This window comes from Mustela putorius, unplaced genomic scaffold (genome assembly GCF_011764305.1).
Source record: "Mustela putorius furo isolate JIRA1106 unplaced genomic scaffold, ASM1176430v1.1 tig00000139_pilon_pilon_pilon, whole genome shotgun sequence".
NCBI classification, from domain to species: domain Eukaryota; kingdom Metazoa; phylum Chordata; class Mammalia; order Carnivora; family Mustelidae; genus Mustela; species Mustela putorius.
Window position 1 is genome coordinate 7589655 of NW_025421293.1, and position 17611 is coordinate 7607265.

Genomic DNA, 17611 nt, shown 5'->3' on the forward strand with positions numbered 1-17611 from the left:
GAGCCCCTCGTTCCTGCTTTCCAGCCATACTGGCCTTTCAAATCTCCAGTGGACCACATCCCTCAACACTTAAGGGCTGTTCTCTTTCTTTCTCTTCCCCGCCCCACCGGTACCCAGTGAAGGCCCAGTTATCTCCACTCTCACCTCAAATGCCCTCTCCTCCAGGAAGCCCTCCTGAGGCCTCTGAGCAGCTCAGCCTTCCTGACACAGCAAACGAAGAGGACTATAAGGGCATTATCTTTGGTGAACCCTTGGGAGCTCAGCCCCCTGATGCTGTGAGTGTCACAGTCCCTTCTCTGGATGGGGACAGAGTCCTGGCCTGAGCTGTGCGGATGGTGGGCGGTGGAGCCCGAAATCCACTCACACCAGCAGGAATCGGACAAGCCCACTCCCCACACCGGACTGCATACCCCCCAGGGCCTGTCGTTTCATCGGCTGCCCCCCACTCCTACCCTGGATGCACCTACGCGGTCAGATGAGGTTGTTTGTTTCCGCCGGCCCAGCCAAGATCCCAATGCAGCACAGGAGACACTGGGGCATGTGTGCCGGGTGGTCCCCCACAAGGACAGCCCTGGCTGACTTGGCCCAAGGGCAGCAAACATGCAGTCAGGCAAGAGAAACACAGGGCTTTCTGGCTGCTTTGTTTCTAACTCATTCCAGTGCATCTCTGCCCATCTGTGAATCCCCGCCTCTCGGAGCCCTCTGTGAGGTCTGTGCTGAGATGGGCCAGACTCAAAGATCCCTTCCGACCTTGAAATTCTCCAAACACAATCTGGAGTCACCGGGGGGTGTCTCCCAACTCACTGGTTCTGGGACCCAAATCTAGGGACTTCTGACCTCTCCTCATTGGCTTCCTTTGACGGTTGGATCTTGGGACGTCCCTCACCGTCACCCGTCACCTGGCAATCTCAAGGACATACATTCTCCTGGGGGTTGGGTCTGATTCAATAAATATCCACGGCAAAAGTGCCGCCTCCTCCAAGAGGGCCTCCTTGACCAGCCCGCCCTCTGTCGCACCCCACCCCCCACCCCACTGCAGGCTGGGCCCCCTGGGTTTATACTGTCGTAGAACCCTGGCTTGTCTTCCAAACACTCATCACCACCTGTGCAGTTACCGATCTGATGTCTGTTCCCCTCCACTAAAGCCACTGGCTGCGCCCCAGGCCTAGCTCAGCATACGGCCCATCACGGGCACTCAATAAAGATTGCGGGAATGAAGGAAACAGTCAAAGAATGGTGTCCCAGAGTCACAGGCAAGGAAGTGCAATGCTAGTCAAGACGCCGTGGGTCCCCAGAGAAGCTCAGGATGTCAGGCTGGGGGACATCCCTGGACAGTGATGGCTGGCAGGGGTAGGGAGGCAGGGTGTGGCTGCTTCCACCACGAGGGGCTGGAAAATGCTTCCTACTGTCGCAGGACACTTGAGAGCCTCCTGAGCTGAGACAGCCTGGAGGCAGCCAGCACCAGGAGAGCCGGGCCGTGTTTTAGGGTGAGATCTGGTGCATTCTGGGAGCAGACAAGGCACTGGCAGAGCAGCTGTGAGAGCCCCAAGCACAGGCAAGGAGTCTGGCCTGGGTCTGGGGAGACCTCACTGGCGGGCACACTTCTGATCAGCAAAATATGTCCGAGCCTGCAATATTCATGTACTAATGCACACCAGTATAGTCACACACATTATTTACTGTCTTTGCATAGATTAAAAGTCAGTAGAGCTTCATTTCGCTCCTATTTCAGAGATCAGAAAACAAACAAAAGACTTGATGTGGTTTTTCTGCTCCTCAACAGACAGTCTTTTACACACTAGGAGACCAACCCCTCCCGGCCCAGTGCGCTGAGCACTGTGGTGGTCAGACTGACTTTCTAGAAAGACCCCACCTGTGGCTGACTGTGTGGCACCAGATGGGAAGGGAGAGATGGAAGGTGGGGCCAGGAGTCAGGCGGCTGCGGGCTGAGCAAGAGGGGCTGAGCAGGGATGAGTGGCCTCATTCTACAGAAAGGGAAACTGAGGCTGGGGAGGACCATGGGATCAGATGCCATCATATAAAGTGGCAGAGGTCTGACCAAATCAAGCCTCCGGGTGGGGCTGGTGTGTTCTCATCTGGTCAACGATGTCCAGAAGCTGCCCCCACCATAAGCAGCTGGTCCTGGGGGACCCTTTCAGGAAGCACAGAGGGCTGAAGTCATCAGGTCCTCTCAGGGGCTCCCAGACTCCTCCAGCCACTCAATGAATGCCCCCCAGAAAGGGTGCAGATGTGTCCTGTATTTCCCCAAACGTGGCCCTGGGTGCAGGAGGTCACAGGAGAAGGCATTTGACAAACGGGATCCCAGAAGGGGTGAGGTGCCCGTCACCGGAGGTGTGTAAGTGGAGGCCATGGCTCTTTGGCCTCCAAAGGTGGAAAGAGGGGTCCCCAAAGCATCAGGAGGTCCCTCGCTGGGTGCCGGCACAGGGCTACGGTCTGGGAATCGCCAGCCCGCGGAGACCTCACGTGGAGGCGCGGTGCCCACGCCCCCCACGGGGCATTTCAGCCTGCAGGTTCCTGCCATGGCCGCATTTCCCCACCAGGGACCACCGCGAGGACGACCAGACTGGGAGGTACCGAGACAGGCTGGAGACTCAACAGGAAATGGGAGCGGGGGTTTCAGAAAAGGAGGCAGCAGATTATTAATCTCTTGATTAATAGCAGCGGGCCAGTGGGAGGGAAGGGGCTGTCCCACTGCCGCGCAGAGGCAGGAGGAGGGGGTTTGAAGGCTCTGGCCTCCTCCAGACCCCAGCTAGTCATTCCGAAGTGCCAGATGCAAGGGACAGCGGGCCCAGCCGGCAGTGTCTTCCGCCCAGCCTCCCCCACCAGAGCCCCGGACAGCAGGGCACTGGGGAGACCTGGCGGGGGGGACGGGGATGCAGCCCAGACAATCCCCCACGCTGCGGGGGTCACCCACACAGGCCGGCTGCGGAGGAGGGGCAGGAAAGAAAGGCCATGTTTGAAGAAAGTACTAAGTCCAGGCAACCCAATCAAAGGGGGGGGGGGGGGAGGCAGGCCGGCAGGGGGCCGTCTGGCGGAGGGGAATGAAGGAGGCAGATGAAGCCCCGGAGAGTTCCGGCAAACCCCTCCGCTCAGCACATCTGGAAAAGGTTGGCTCTAATGCCATCAAAGAGCTCCGAGAGGGGCCGGGGAGACAGCCAGGGCAGGGAAGCCAGGCCGAGGAAAACTTAACCCCCAAGTCCCTGGGGCTCGGTCCTCCCAACGTGTCGGGCAGGCCCTGCGCCTGGCCCGCCCCCCCTTCCTGCAGCGGCCCCCCTGCGGGTGGGGGGTTTGCTCAGGGGGGACAGGAGGGCAGCATCAACCACGTCGGACTTCCTGCTGCCTTGATCGAGGCAGAGCCAGGGGTGTGATTTCCCACCCCAAAGCAAGACAGAGGGTTATATCCTCATTCCCCAGAAAGGGAAACTGAGGCACGAAGAGGGGAGGCCCGGGATTGTCCTCTCTGCCTTCCTCTGGGACTGGGAGCTGGTCCTCGGGCCTCTCGCGGGGAAGTCTCAGCATCCAAGCCCTCACTGTGGCCCTGCCCTCCCACACTGTTGCCTCCCCCACGCCCCCTCCCCGCCACACCACACCCCTCCCCTAGGGAAACCCCCTCAACCTCCAGATCTCTGAGCCAATGTCACTGCCCCCCACCCACCCGCGGAAACCCAGGACCAGGTCTCATATCAGGGCCATCTGACATTCCCTCCCCCAGCAGTTCCGTCCACAACAACCCCTCCCCCCAACCACACACGTTCTGGGAGGGAAGGGGCCATGTTCTTGGACACCAGTGTCGACTCTTAGGTGCTGGGTTCAGCGCCAACCACCCACCAGACCAAACACAGGATCTGAGGAAGCTGAGACAGGGACTTCCCTGAAGGGAGACCAGGCCCTGGGGGGGGGGGGGGACCGATGGAGCCCCCTCTCCCCACCAGCTGCTGACTGGCCGGGTGCCTGGGCCTCATGGTTGTAAACATGATAGATGCATACCTCCGACACACACACATACAAACACACACACTCTCTCTCTCTCTCTCTCTCTCCAGAAATCCAGTGTAGGAAAAAAATCTCAGAATGGGAGAATCCACACAGGACACGGCTGGATTACAGTTCTGTTTCCACATAGCAAGAAGATGGCTGCGTCCTTTAAGGTGTGTGGCTGCGTCCCCACACCAGGGGACGCAGTGGGGGGACCTGGGTGGGTAAGGACCTCGCGGTGAGCTCTGGGAATAATGGGAGGGGGACATCATGGGCCACCATCGAGGCCCTCATGAGTTGGTAGAGGAGAGGTGTCCCCCCAAATCAGACCATCCCGGCATCACCTGGGTGAACCCACATGGGTGGCAGGGGCCCCTGCTCTCGGCCTGCCCCCCCCCCCCGTTGCAGCTCTGACAAGGCCCCCCCCCTTCCCCTCCTGCTGCCCATTCCCCAGCTCTGGGCTTCTGCCCTCCCGTCTCTCCAGGACCCTCCCGGACAGCTTACAAAACAGTTTACAGATATGCTCCCGTACTTCCTGTCTTCAAAACAAACAGAACCCCTCCCTTACCCCATGCCGCCTCCAGCTTCCCAGGCCCCTTCACTGCTCCCTTCACAGCAAGAACTTCTAGAAACTTCTCACATCTCATTTTCCTCCTCCGCACCTGCCTTCTTGGCCTCCATCCCTACTGCTCCCCAAGACGGCCTTTGCCAGGGTCCCAGCCACCCGGCGTTGCCAACTCTAATGCGTACCCGGCCCCAGTCTTAGTGGGCTTCCCAAAGCATCTGGGAGACTTGGGCTCTCCCCCATGCCTTCCCCCCTGAAACTGACCTCCCGGGACACCCAAATGCTCCTTCTCCCCCCCTTAACCAGCCCCTTCTCCTTCGCCTGCCTCTGAGGTTGCAGAGCCCTGCAATCTTCCTGGTACTCCAGACTTTTTCACTCCACCTCCCCCCTTCTCCCACGGATGTCCCCATAGGCCTCTCCAGCGTCACTTGGCCAAAACAGAGCTGCTGGTTTCCCCTCCGAGGGCTGACGACACCACTGGGGGTCCCCAGCTTAATGAAGGACATGCCCAGTCAGCCAGCTGCTCAAACCAGACATAGAGGGTTATGCATGGTTGCTCCCTGCCCTTCTGTGAACAGACTCTTGTCTCAGCTTCCAGACTCCTCCTGAATCCACCCACTTCCCAGGTAGTGTCCTGGCACAAGCCACCAATCCCTTGCACCTGCCTATGTCCACTGTCCCCACGGCAACCCTCGATCTTTTTTAAAACCTAAACCAGCCCAACTCAGGAACCTCCAAAAAGGAGAGAAAAATACTTCAAAGTCATCAGGAGAAAGAACAGAGCAGGCAAGAGCAGAAATCAATGACATTGAAAACAGAAAAACATTAGAGAAAAATGAATGAAACCAAAGCTGGTCCTCAGAAAAGACCCGTGAGGGCGCCTGGGTGGCTCAGTGGGTTAAGCCTCTGCCTTCGGCTCAGGTCATGATCTCAGGGTCCTGGGATCGAGGCCCGCATCGGGCTCTCTGCTCAGCAGGGAGTCCGCTTCTTACTCTCTCTGCCTGCCTCTCTGCCTACTTGTGATCTCTCTCTCTATATTTCAAATAAATAAATAAAATCTTAAAAAAAAATAACAAAAAAAGAAAAGACCCGTGAAACAACAAAGCTCTAGCAAGACTGACAAAGGGAAAAGAAGAAAAGGCACGCGTTATCAATATCAGGAATAAAACAGGTTAATAGGGCTACGCACGTCAATTTAACAGCTGAGAGGAAATGGACCAGGTCATCGAAAAACACAAATCACTCCAACTCCCTCTTTCTGAAATACATCATTTGACTCGCTCCATAACTATTAAGGAAATTGAATTTGTAGCTTAAAAACTCCTTCAAAAGAATTCTCCAGCCCCAGATGTTTCCACTGGAGAATTTTACCAAATGTTTAAGAGAAATTAATACCAGGGCGCCTGGATGGCTCAGTGGGTTAAGCCTCTGCCTTCGGCTCAGGTCATGATCTCAGGGTCTTGGGATGGAGCCCCACATCGGGCTCTCTGCTCAGCAGGGAGCATGCTTCCCCCTCTCCCTCTGCCTGCCTCTCTGTCTACTTGTGATCTCTCTGTCATATCAGAAGCAAAGTGGGGGAAGCAAGTTGCAGAACAAAAGAACATCATCTGGTTTTGTCTGAAAAAAAATATATATATATATGCTCCTATGTAAATATGAGGAGAAAAGGGTCTGGAGTAATGCACTGGTAATATTAATAATGGGATTGTATAGGTGCAATTGAGAAGCAGGAGAATACTCATCATCCACCTTATTCAGTTCTGTAATTTCTGGATTTGCTTTGGGCACTGAGTATATACCACTTTCTTCATCACAACAATGACAGCAGTTACAGTAAAAGGCAGAATGAGGGGCGCCTGGGTGGCTCAGTGGGGGAAGCGTCTGCCTTTGGCTCAGGTCATGATGTCAAAGTCCTGGGATCGAGCCCCGCATCAGGCTCCTTGCTCAGCGGGAAGCCTGGTTCTCCTTCTGCCTGCTGCTCGCCCTGCTTGTGCTCTCTCTCTCTCTCTTTCTGACAAATAAATAAAATCTTAAAAGAAAGAAAGAAAGGCGGAATGACACTCTCCCCCTAACTGACGTGGCAGTCTGTGGCCCAGGACCAGAATCTCTGCCCCTTTCAGGGGTCCCAGCATGAAAGGGTCCCTCCGAGCTGATTCTGGGCCTCCCCTGCCCCTCAGTCCCCTCACCCCACTTCTTGTCTATAGTGCTCTTCTGCTCATCAAACGCCCATGCTCTGTACACAAAAGGTGCTCCATAAATGCACACTCAGCTTTTGTTTCCGAGCATCAATCCCCCCCCCCCAAGCAGCCTGTGCTGGGGTTGAATTCATCCAAGGGAATAGAAAGGAAGGGCAGAGCTGGCCCGCCCCACAGCCTTTACCTCACGAGGTTGGCACAGGGCCCAGGCCATCGGCAGCTCTGGTACACACGCTGGACCACTGTCTCCGAGCCGTTCTGCACCTGGCAGGACACTGTCCGCGTCACCGTGTGATGGCACCAGTGCCTGTGGGGAAAGTAACAGTCACATCAGCCCTTCTATTCCTGAGGTGCTGACTGCGGGCCAAAAGGCCATGCTGGCCAAGGAGGGGTCTCTCCATAAGGCCATGGGGTGGGGGTGCTCGTTCTTCTGGGGAAGGGGTCCACTGAGACCCTCAGTCCAGGACAAAGGGGAAGGGAAAGCACCCACACCCCTTGGCTACCAAGCCCTGGCATCCATCATTTCAGTCACCAAACACTTGGAATGAACCCCTGCCCATGGGGAAATCCCACTTTGACATGGAAGACTAAGAAAGAAGTGATCATAACCCACTGGAACACGGGGCCATCAGTGCAACCAAAGGATGCACACAGGGACCTATGGGACCAGCGGGGCACCTAACACAGGTCCCAAGAAAGACCAACCACCTAGGTATTGAAAGCTGAGTCAGCCTCCAGCAAGTGCAAACACCAGTGGCCCAAAGGCTGGGAGGAGGGGAGGAGCAAGGAAGAAGGGGAGGGGCCAGGAGGAAAGGGAGGAGCCAGAAGGAAGGGGAGGATCCAGGAGGAAGGAAGGAACATGGTACCCGCCAGGCTAGATGTGGGTCTTAGCATGAAGTCAGTGGGGAGCCCCTAAAGTGCTCTGAAAAGGGGAATCTCTCTATGGGTCTGAATTTAGAAAAATCCCTCTGGTGCAGTGTGAGAGGTGCAGAAGCCTGAGCTGGGGCATGGGGGTGGGTGTTATATGCAAACAATATTGTGATTGGATCCAGATGGCAGGCAAGCCCATGCTCCCACCTCCCCCGCACATTCCCCACATCCAGATCCTAGAAATTTAAATCTAAAAATAAATCCTTGTTGCAACATCAGCAAGATAGTGGGACAGGAGGTCCCCCACTCCAATCTCCTCTCAGTAACAATATAAATAAACAATATAAATAAAAGGGATAAAAATGACCTTGCAGGAGCTTTGGAATTTTTGCAAAGCATACATCTTATAAGGGGTTAATATCAGAAACATACAAGGAACTCATAAAACTCAATAGCCAAAAACCAAATAATCTGATTTTAAAATGGCCAAAGGACCTGAATAGATATTATTCTGAAGAAGACATACAGATGGCCAAAAGCTCAACATCAGTCACCACGAGGAAAACGCAGATCAAAATGAGAGATCACCTCACACTTCTTAGGATGGCCATTATCAAAACGACACAAGACAACAAATGTTGGCAGAAGTGTGGAGAAAAAGGAACTCCGGTACATTGTTGGTGGTGATGGACATTGGTACAGCCATTACGGTAGGTTCCTGAAGAAATTAAAAATGGAACTACTGTATGACCCAGGAATCTCATTTCTGGGTATATATCCAAAGGAATTAATATCAGTATCTAGAAGAGGTATCTGCATGCCCGTGCTTATTGCGAAAGTATTCACAACAGCCAAGACGGAAATAACCAAAGTGTGCATCCATGAATGAATGGGCAAAGAAAATGTAGAAAATACACACACACAATAGAATATTATTCAGCCATTAAAAAGATGGAAATTCTACCATTTGCATCAACATGGATGAGGCTGGAAGATGTTACGTTAAATAAATAAGCCGGACACATTTGTATATGAAATCCAAAACCGGGGGCGCCTGGGTGGCTCAGTGGGTTAAGCCGCTGCCTTCTGCTCAGGTCATGATCTCAGGGTCCTGGGATCGAGTCCCGCATCGGGCTCTCTGCTCAGCAGGGGGCCTGCTTCCCTTCCTCTCTCTCTGTGATCTCTTCCCTTCCTCTCTCCTACTGTGATCTCTCTCTGTCAAATAAATAAATAAAATCTTAAAAAAAAAAAATCCAAAACCGTCCAGCTCATAGAAGCAGAGAGTAGAACAGGGATTGCCAGGGAGTGTTGAGAGATGGAGCGATGCTAGTCAAAGAATACAAAAATAAGATGAATAAATTCTGGGGATCTAATATACAGATTCGATCTGTATGGATTATGTATTATATTATCTGTGTATTACACACATAATCATGTGGTGATTGGAGTTAATAATCCCACATTGCATTCTTGAAATGTGCTAATGGAGTAGATCTTAAGTGTTCTCACCACAAAACAAACAGTGGTAACTATGGGAAGCGATGAATGTGTTAATAATCTGTCCTAATCATTTCACAATGTCCATATGTAATGTCACCACATTGTACACCTTTGGGGGTAAAAAAGCGTATTGTACAACCTAAATATACACTTTTTCAGTTTGTCACTCATAACTCAATAAAGCAGAAAATTTAAATAAAAAAACATAAAAGTCCCTAACAGCATTGGAAAACAGAGAAGCAGTGGGGGGCCAGAAAGTTTGAGGAACGCTTGTTAGACTGAAAGTAGGTGAAACTGAGCTGAAAGAGGAGAGCCCAACGGGAAACATAGGGAAGATTCCAGATTGGCAGTAAATGTGGGTGCAAATCGGGAACAGCTGATGTGGCTGATGGAATAGGGGAGGGACCCAGAGGTGACTGTCAGAGGACCATAGTACAAGGACCCAGATCCCTACCCCTGCTGGTGTCAAGAATCAGGCATTCGACTCACCTGCTTGAGGCAGGTATGGTCGTAGAGGGTGCCCCCAAATCTGATGAACCCCAGGAGAAACTGAGACCTTCTCAAGTTTATACAACTGAATTTGGGTGCCTGGGTAGCTCAGCTGGTTAGCGACTGCCTTCAGCTCAGGTCATGATCCTAGAGTCCTGGGATCAAGTCCCTGTTTGGCAGGGAATCTGCTTCTCCCTCTGACCCTCCTTCTCATGCTCTCTCTCATTCTCTCTCAAATAAATAAATAAAATCTTTTTTTTAAAAAGTATATACAACTGAATTCTTTTTTTTTTTTCTTTAAGATTTATTTACTTGAAAGAGAGAGAGGTAGAGCAGGAGGAGGGACAGAGGGAGAGAGACAGAGAAACAGAGAAGCAGACACCCTGCTGAGCATGAAGCCCAACCCAGGGCTTGATCCTAGGACCCTGAGATCCTGACCTGAGCCAAAATTAAGAGTTGGAGGCTCAAGCAAGAGAGCCACCCAGATGCCCCTATACACCTAAATTCTTGCACACTCCTTCTCTACCCTTCGCCTATACCAACCCTCTAAGAGACAAAGCAGCAATAAATAGTAAAGCAGAAATGAGCCAGTGGAAATCCCCAAATACCAAGAATTTCAAAGTACTCAAGAAAAAGAAAAGGCCAGCACCATGAAAGAAAGGCACCAACTCAACAGACAATAAATCACACCTCAGGAAAAGACAATAAACCAAACCAATGAAGACAGTTTTTTAAAACATTATTGATGTCCTCAAAGAGATAAGACAGTCGTGCCTTTGTGGAAAAAAAATATTATGAAATGGAAAAAATGAGATCTCTTGGAAATGAAACGTATGACTGTAAAAACCAAAAAGTGCAACAGATGGGCTGAAAAATCAGAATGGACACAGCTAGAGTGACTGGATGAGCCGGAAATCTGAGCCATGAACTTTCCAAGGATGCACTGCAGGGGAAGAAGGTGGGAAATGGGGAGGGGGAGAAGGTGAGAAACCCAAAGGACAGACCATTTGCCAACATATGTCTGTTAGTAGCTCTGGAATGGGGGATCGGAGAGAGCCAAGGGAAGTATGTACTTGAAGAAAGTATAAAGAGAGTTGGAGAAAGACATGATTTCTCAATCCAAAAGAGCCCACTGAGTGCTAAGCCAGAAGAACACAAAGAGACATATCGTGCTGAAATGTCAGAACCCCCAGGATGGAAACAACAATACCAAATGCTATAGAAAGGAGAGTGACACAGATTACCCATAATAAACTTAAATCAGCAGTGCCAGATTCATCAAGAAACACAATGGTTTCAAATTTCCAAAGGTAAATATCGAGCACCCAGAACTCCACGCCCAGGCAAGCTCTCCTTCAAAGGCAAAGGCAAGAAAAAGACATTTTCAGATGCACAAGAACTCAGAAAGCTTGCCAGTCACCTTTTCTGAAAGAATCACTGCAGGATGTACTCCAGCAAAATAAATGAAGGATGCAGAAGGAATATATCAAATATAAGCAGCTATTATGAGCAAAGAAAGAGTAATATGATTTAATAACAGCCTAGCTCTAAAATCCAAAGTGATCTCAGTATGAAAGAGAGCTGCAAGTGGGACAGAAGGAACCAGAAGTTGCTGGGGATTTTGTCTTGTTTATGGAAACGACACAGGTGCTTTGCAACTTCAGGTATAGTAGAAAAATACACAATTAAGATATACCTTTCAGTTCAAAGATAAATAGTAGCAAGGATAGAAAGAGGACACAAAACTGACAAACCATGAGAGAAAAAAAAAATGAAACAAAGAAAATCTGATTAATCCAACAAAATGCTAGAAAACCAAGAAGGTAGCAACAGAAAACACAGGAATTAGAAAACCCTTGAAAGAGGAAGAAGAAAAGAATCAGCAAAGATTTGAGCGGAAATGAATGAAGTAGATTTACTTTAAAAAGTGAATCAACAGGGCGCCTGGGTGGCTCAGTGGGTTAAGCCACTACCTTCAGCTCAGGTCATGATCTCAGGGTCCTGGGATCGAGTCCCACATCGGGCTCTCTGCTCAGCAGGGAGCCTGCTTCCCTTCCTCTCTCTCTGCCTGCCTCTCTGCCTGCTTGTGATCTCTCTCTGTCAAATAAATAAATAAAATCTTAAAAAAAAAAAAAAGTGAATCAACAATGGGACGCCTGGGTGGCTCAGTTGGTTGGACAACTGCCTTCGGCTCAGGTCATGATGCCGGAGTCCCGGGATCGAGTCCCACATCAGACTCCCAGCCCCTCGGGGAGTCTGCTTCTCCCTCTCACCTTCTCCTCACTCATGCTCTCTCTGTCTCTCTCTCAAATAAATAAATAAAATATTTAAAAAAAAAAAGAAAAGAAAAAAAGTGAATCAACAAAACAGGTTTAAAAAAAAATCAAATAGACAAAGCTTATAACAATCCTTAATGAGAAACAAACAAAAGACACAAGAATTATTCCAGAGATTTAAAATTATATGCAAATATTATATGGGATCTTACATCAAAATTTTTCAAAATCTGGACAATTTTCCACACAAATCTCTATTACCAACATTTGCACAGTCAAAAAGAGCATAGAAGTAACTGAAAGTCCATCCCTCTCCCCAAAAGCACCAGGAGACCTAGCTCAAAACCTGGGTCTGCCACCAACCTGCTCTTTGACTTAAGCAAAGTGATGTTCTCTCTCTGAGCCTCGGTGAAATTAAAAAAAAAAAAAATCCTACCTCTCAAATTTATTTTGAGGGCTATGTGAGCAGATTTAGGTTAGTGGTGTATGAACCACGTGGCACTCTCTACCTAAGCCAAGGAATCCCCGATTGGCTGGCTACCGGAACCCCACAGTGTCCATTAAAGCCTAGGGACTGACCTTCCCATCTTGGAGCTGGGAGAAGTAGTGGGCATTTAAACTTCACTGTCTGTAGCTCACACTTGAGGCTGAGCTGGGAAAGGAATCCAGCCTTCCAGCCCACAGGACCAGCAGGGTCCCACATCCCCAGGACAAACTTCTTCTCCTGCGTCTGCAGATTGGTCTAGAAATTGTGCAAGATGGCAGGAGCCTAGGCCCCTCCTTCATCTCTACCGGGAAGCACTGGTGCCATCTCAGGCACTGAGCATGACCATCTCGGGGATGAACCAACCGGAGGACAATGCTCCGTCCCAACATCCGCCCCTGGCATTCCAGCACAGACAAACCAGCCAGCCATCTCGGAATCACGCCGGGTCAGGGTTCTCTATAGGGAAATGAGCTGTGAATTGCAAAACATTTTCAAATGCCTCGATTCATCATCTGCAGACATTTGATCTTTTAATGGGCTGTAAATGGCTTCCCAAAATCAAAACCTGGCCAAAAACAACGAAGAAGGCAGGCAGAGACAAGGGGAAAGAGATCCAGAGCTTCTCAGATGGAATTCAAAACCTTGTTCATCTCCAGGCACCATGGTTCCAGAGAATCTTGGTGTCAGGCATTCTGCTCCCGTGTGGGGTCCCTCTTAGGATCCCCATGTCTTGAACATTCCGTGGTCCTGTTTGTGGGGGGGCAGCACAGTGCCACCCACCCCTACTCCTGCCCACGGTGGGTGGGTGCATACAAATCTGTATGGACTACAGAAAAATTCCATGCACAGACTGGCTTGGCAGGAGGCTATGTCCCTTTTAAGACCCTTCTGGAAGGACTGGCCCAAGAACACAGAATTTGGGAGTGGCAGGGCTGGTCCTCCAATTGCCTGGCAATGAGGGTGCCCTCAGCAGCCTTCATCAGGATGGGAAGGGCTGGCATTATCTTTGGGCAGCAATGGTCTCTTCCATACCGCCCCCTCCCCTGGAGGATCCAGGATGGGAAACTCGCTCTCTCGGCTTTGGGGACACACAGTCTCCCATCCAGGTCCCTGTTCTCATGAGACAAGGTCCACTCCCTGATGGGGCTGAGCCACTGACTTGGCCCTGCTCCACCAGACCTAGAGGCCACTCCTACAGGGGTCTTCGTCGTGCTAAGTGTTTGGCTCCGTGACTTGGCCAAGCTCTGAAATTCTTAATTTAGGGTCCTTTGGGACAACAAGCGATAAGTGGCTTCAGGAAATCACGGCACAATGGAATGGAGGGTCTTCCGGACACCCCCGGCCCAGGCCCACTTCTGAATATAACTAACCCAGGGAAATGGGTTAATTATAACCCTCTCCTCCCCAGAGCCCTGGTCCCACTCCAAGCACCCACCCTTAATCCTCCCAATTCTCCTATCAGAGCTTTGCCTTGGGACTCGATCTCACTCACACTTTCCCTCCATCCCCAGGACCCTGAGCTCTGAGCCCGAACCAAGCCCCGGGGCTCTGACGGTGTCCTCCCTCCCAGGGGGGATCACCCTGTCGGCCCCTTGCCCCTGTCCCACACTCCGCTTCGCCCACGGGCTGAGTCTCCTCAGTGCTTCCCCTTGAACCCCAACACAGAGGCCCTGCTTATCTGGACAGTGGCCACACACCATCATAGCCCATGGGACGCTTCGAGACCCACCATTGCAATCTGGCCAGTACTGAGCACATCCCTCTCCAGACCCAGCTGAGTCCATATTGGTGACCAGCCCCATTAAACTCCCAGTCCTTTTACCCAGAAACAGAAGCGGCAAATTGCCACAGACTCCGCCTTCTCCCTCTCTCGCTGCCCGTGGCCACTCAGCCCCCACGCCAGGCAAGCCCACCTTCTCCACCCGGCTCCCGCTTCCTCTTGATCTTGAACCTGGACAGCCTTGGTGCCTGCTGGTCTCCCCGCCCCCAGCCCGGTCTCCCTGCAGTGTCCTCTAGGAGCCACCAGAGGGCACTCCCTAAACCCTAAATCTGTCCTGTCCAGGTCACCTCCCCTCCCCAACCTCCACAGCACTCCCTACCTCCCTGGTACCACCTCCTACCCACCTCCACCTTACCACCGACACTGTCACACTGTCCCCCCTGGCATGCCGTCCCACCGTCTTCCATCTGTCCAGCTGTTACCCTACAAGACTTCATTTGGGCTCTGTCCCCTCTTGGAAGCCTTCCTGACCCCCTGGCCAGGAAGCGACTCTTGCCTCATGCCCCACAGGCTCCCATACATCCCTCAATCTTAGCCCTAATCATACTAGAAAACTATAGGCTCCCAAGGACAGTAGACTCAGGGCAGACCTCATAAAGTTGTGCAGATCTGACCCCAAGCCCTATGTTCTAGGAGGACTTTGTCTCACCCACTTGCACTCACTCAGCAAAAAAAAAAAAAAAAGGTTTCTGGGGCTCTGCTTGGTGCCAGCAAGCTCTGCCTCCACGGCTGGGACCACCCATCTCAAGGTTAAGGGTGTTGAGTTTCAGGCCCCCTCCTCCCTGCCCTGATCACTCTAATTACCCGGCCCTACCCTGCCCAATCCCCAGAGGCCACTTCCAGGAGTTCTCAGGGCCAGCTGGGTGCAGGGAGCTCTGTGAGAACCCAGGTTTGCAGCCTGAAGGCCACGGCCACGCGGATGGGCAATCTGGATGACTCTGAGACCGTGCCGTTGAAGCAGAGCCCCTGGGGCTTAGCTGGTCCGCAGAGAGATAGAGTCAGAGAAGTCAGGTCCTTGCCTCTTCCCAGGAAAGAAGGAACAGCTCTGGTACAGAGTCAGCCCACCCGGCTTCTGGCCAGGCAGAGACCTTCTCCTGCGGGCAGAGTCAGGCCCAGGACCCCAAGACCTGTTTGGGGGTTGGCAAAGCAGTCCTATGTACTGTTATGGGCTGAGATATGTCCCTACCCCCAAATTCATATGTGGAAACCCTAACCCCCAGAAACTCAAAATGTGGCTGTAAAGATGGAATCTTGGGGCACCTGGGTGGCTCGGTCAGTGGACTCTTGATTTCGACTCAGGTCGTGATCTTGGGGTCGTGGGATCAAGAGGAGATTAGGAAGAGCTCAATGAAGAATCCGCTGGGGATTCTCTCTCTCTCTCTCTCTCTCTCTCTCTCCCCGCCCCTCCTCCCGCTCACGCTCTTGCTCTCCCGCTGTTTCTAAAACCAATAAATAAAATCTTTAAAAAAAAAAAAAAAAGAGTCCTTAAAGAGAGCATTAAGTTATAATGAGGTCCTTAGGGTGGGTTGGAATCCAGGGTGACTGGGGTCTTTCTATAAAGAGGAAATTTCCAAATATGAACGCAGATATGTACCAAGGAAAGACGGTGTGAAGGTGCAGCGAGAAGGCGGCCATCGGTGAGCCAAGCAGAGAAGCCCCGGGAGAAACCGCCCTTGTCAACACCTCCGGCGTGCCTTTCCAGCCTCCAGCACCGTGAGGAAATTCACTTCTGTCATTTAAGCTGACCGCGTGTGGGACTTGGTTGTGGCGGCCCCAGAAAACCTGCCCGTCCGTGAGCTCGCGCAATCTCCCCAATTCTCCCAGGTGGGTAAGGTGGGGGTGCCTTACAGAGAAGGAGCCTTGAGCCTCCAGGAGACAAGGTGACACACTTGAGCAAGGAGTCTTTTTTTTTTTTTTCTTAAGATTCCATTTTTATATTTGACAGAGAGAGAGAGAGAAATCACAAGTAGGCAGAGAGACAGGCAGAGGGAGAGGAGGAAGCAGGCTCCCCACCAAGCAGAGAGCCCGATGTGGGGCTCGATCCCAGGACCCTGAGATGACCTGAGCTGAAGGCAGAGGCTTAACCCACTGAACCACCCAGGTGCCCTGAGCAAGGAGTCCTTTTAAACCCTGAAACCCAGTCTTCAGTTCTACGCCCCAGGCTGCCCCTACCTTGCCCGTGAGGACAGAGGATGGTTAGGGAACTAGTACAACATCGCCCGGCAGGTGCTAAGTAGCCAAGTTCCTCTGGGACCCATCCCCCTGCACCCACAGGAAGCCAGAGGGACAGCACCCACCTCTCGTGTGAGACCACTGGGATGACGGCTCGGGCCCCAGCAAGGCTCGTGGGGAGGGCCTGGAGCCACCCTGCTCCCCGCCCCCTCCTCACTGCGGCCCCGCATGGGAGTCAGCCCTCCGGGTCTTCCTCACTCAGCCCTGGCCAGGAAGGACCGTGGCTACTCCACGGTCACAGATCGGGAAACGAGGTATGGGGGCGAAGGCAGGCGGGACCCGTCCCAGGGCACCCAATGAACAAGCCGACACGCACCCAAGATTCAAGCCCAGCCCTGAGCCGCTCGGCTACACCTGCCAGTGGAGGGGGACCTGGAGATCACCTGGGGCAAACGCTGGTCTCTCCACGAGGGGCCACACTGCCCGGGGCAGGCCAGGCTGCCGTCGGTGCGGGAGGCAGCGGGCTGCTGACGGGAAGCACAGACCAGGAGCCGGCACACACGGGGGCCTGGGTCTGGGCAGGGAGGAGGGATCCAAGCTAGATCTCCCCAGCCTGGAGCAGGGAGCCAAATGTAACAAGATGAAACATGACCGGGCGAACGTGGCGTCCGGCCCTGCGGCCCCAAAACCCAGCGGACGAGCCCCAGATGGGGCATGGAGTTTCTCGCCAACAATAAGTTCAGTACGAGTCAGTGGTGTGCACTGTATTCCAAAAGGCAAAAGCAACTCGGGCTGTCTTTGTGCAGCATAAGGTCAAGAGCACCCTACTCCCCTCCATAGCAGCCCACGGGCGGTGGACACTGGGTCTGTCCCGGGTCCCCCTCAACAAAGGGCCATCAGCGGTCAGACCCTCCCCAGGCTGCCTCAGCGCCCAGAGCTGCCTCCCCCGACGTCCGACTCTCCCCAGGCTGGCCCCCAGCCAGGGTCTGGTCCACGCACGAGTTGAAAGGTCCAGCCACACGGACATCAGGACAAGTGGAGAGGTCCACTGTAGCAGCAGGACTCCCCAGGGAGGCGGGTGGTAGCCGTCACTGGGCCTGCATCCCAGCTCAAGTTCTTCTGATCCCAAGTCTGTCCTATCCCTTCCACGGTCTCCGATCGCCGGACATATCCTCAGTGCCAGACCCCGTCCCAGAATCTGCTTCCCGGGGACTCAGCCTGGTGTCTGCCGCGTGCCCAGCAGGGAGACACAAAATGATATCCAGGGTCCTGGGAGGAAAG

The 17611-nt window shown here is 52.6% G+C and overlaps 1 protein-coding gene across 2 annotated transcripts in view; it reads right to left on the reverse strand.

Moving 5' to 3' along the window:
• Positions 1–17611, reverse strand: part of COL26A1 (collagen type XXVI alpha 1 chain) — a 121422-nt gene that overhangs the window by 74740 nt on the left and 29071 nt on the right. For both annotated transcript variants that reach the window (XM_045075022.1, XM_045075021.1), the window contains exon 2: positions 6941–7063. In XM_045075022.1, the coding sequence (XP_044930957.1) occupies positions 6941–7063 (123 nt within the window). The remainder of the gene's footprint in view (positions 1–6940; positions 7064–17611) is intronic.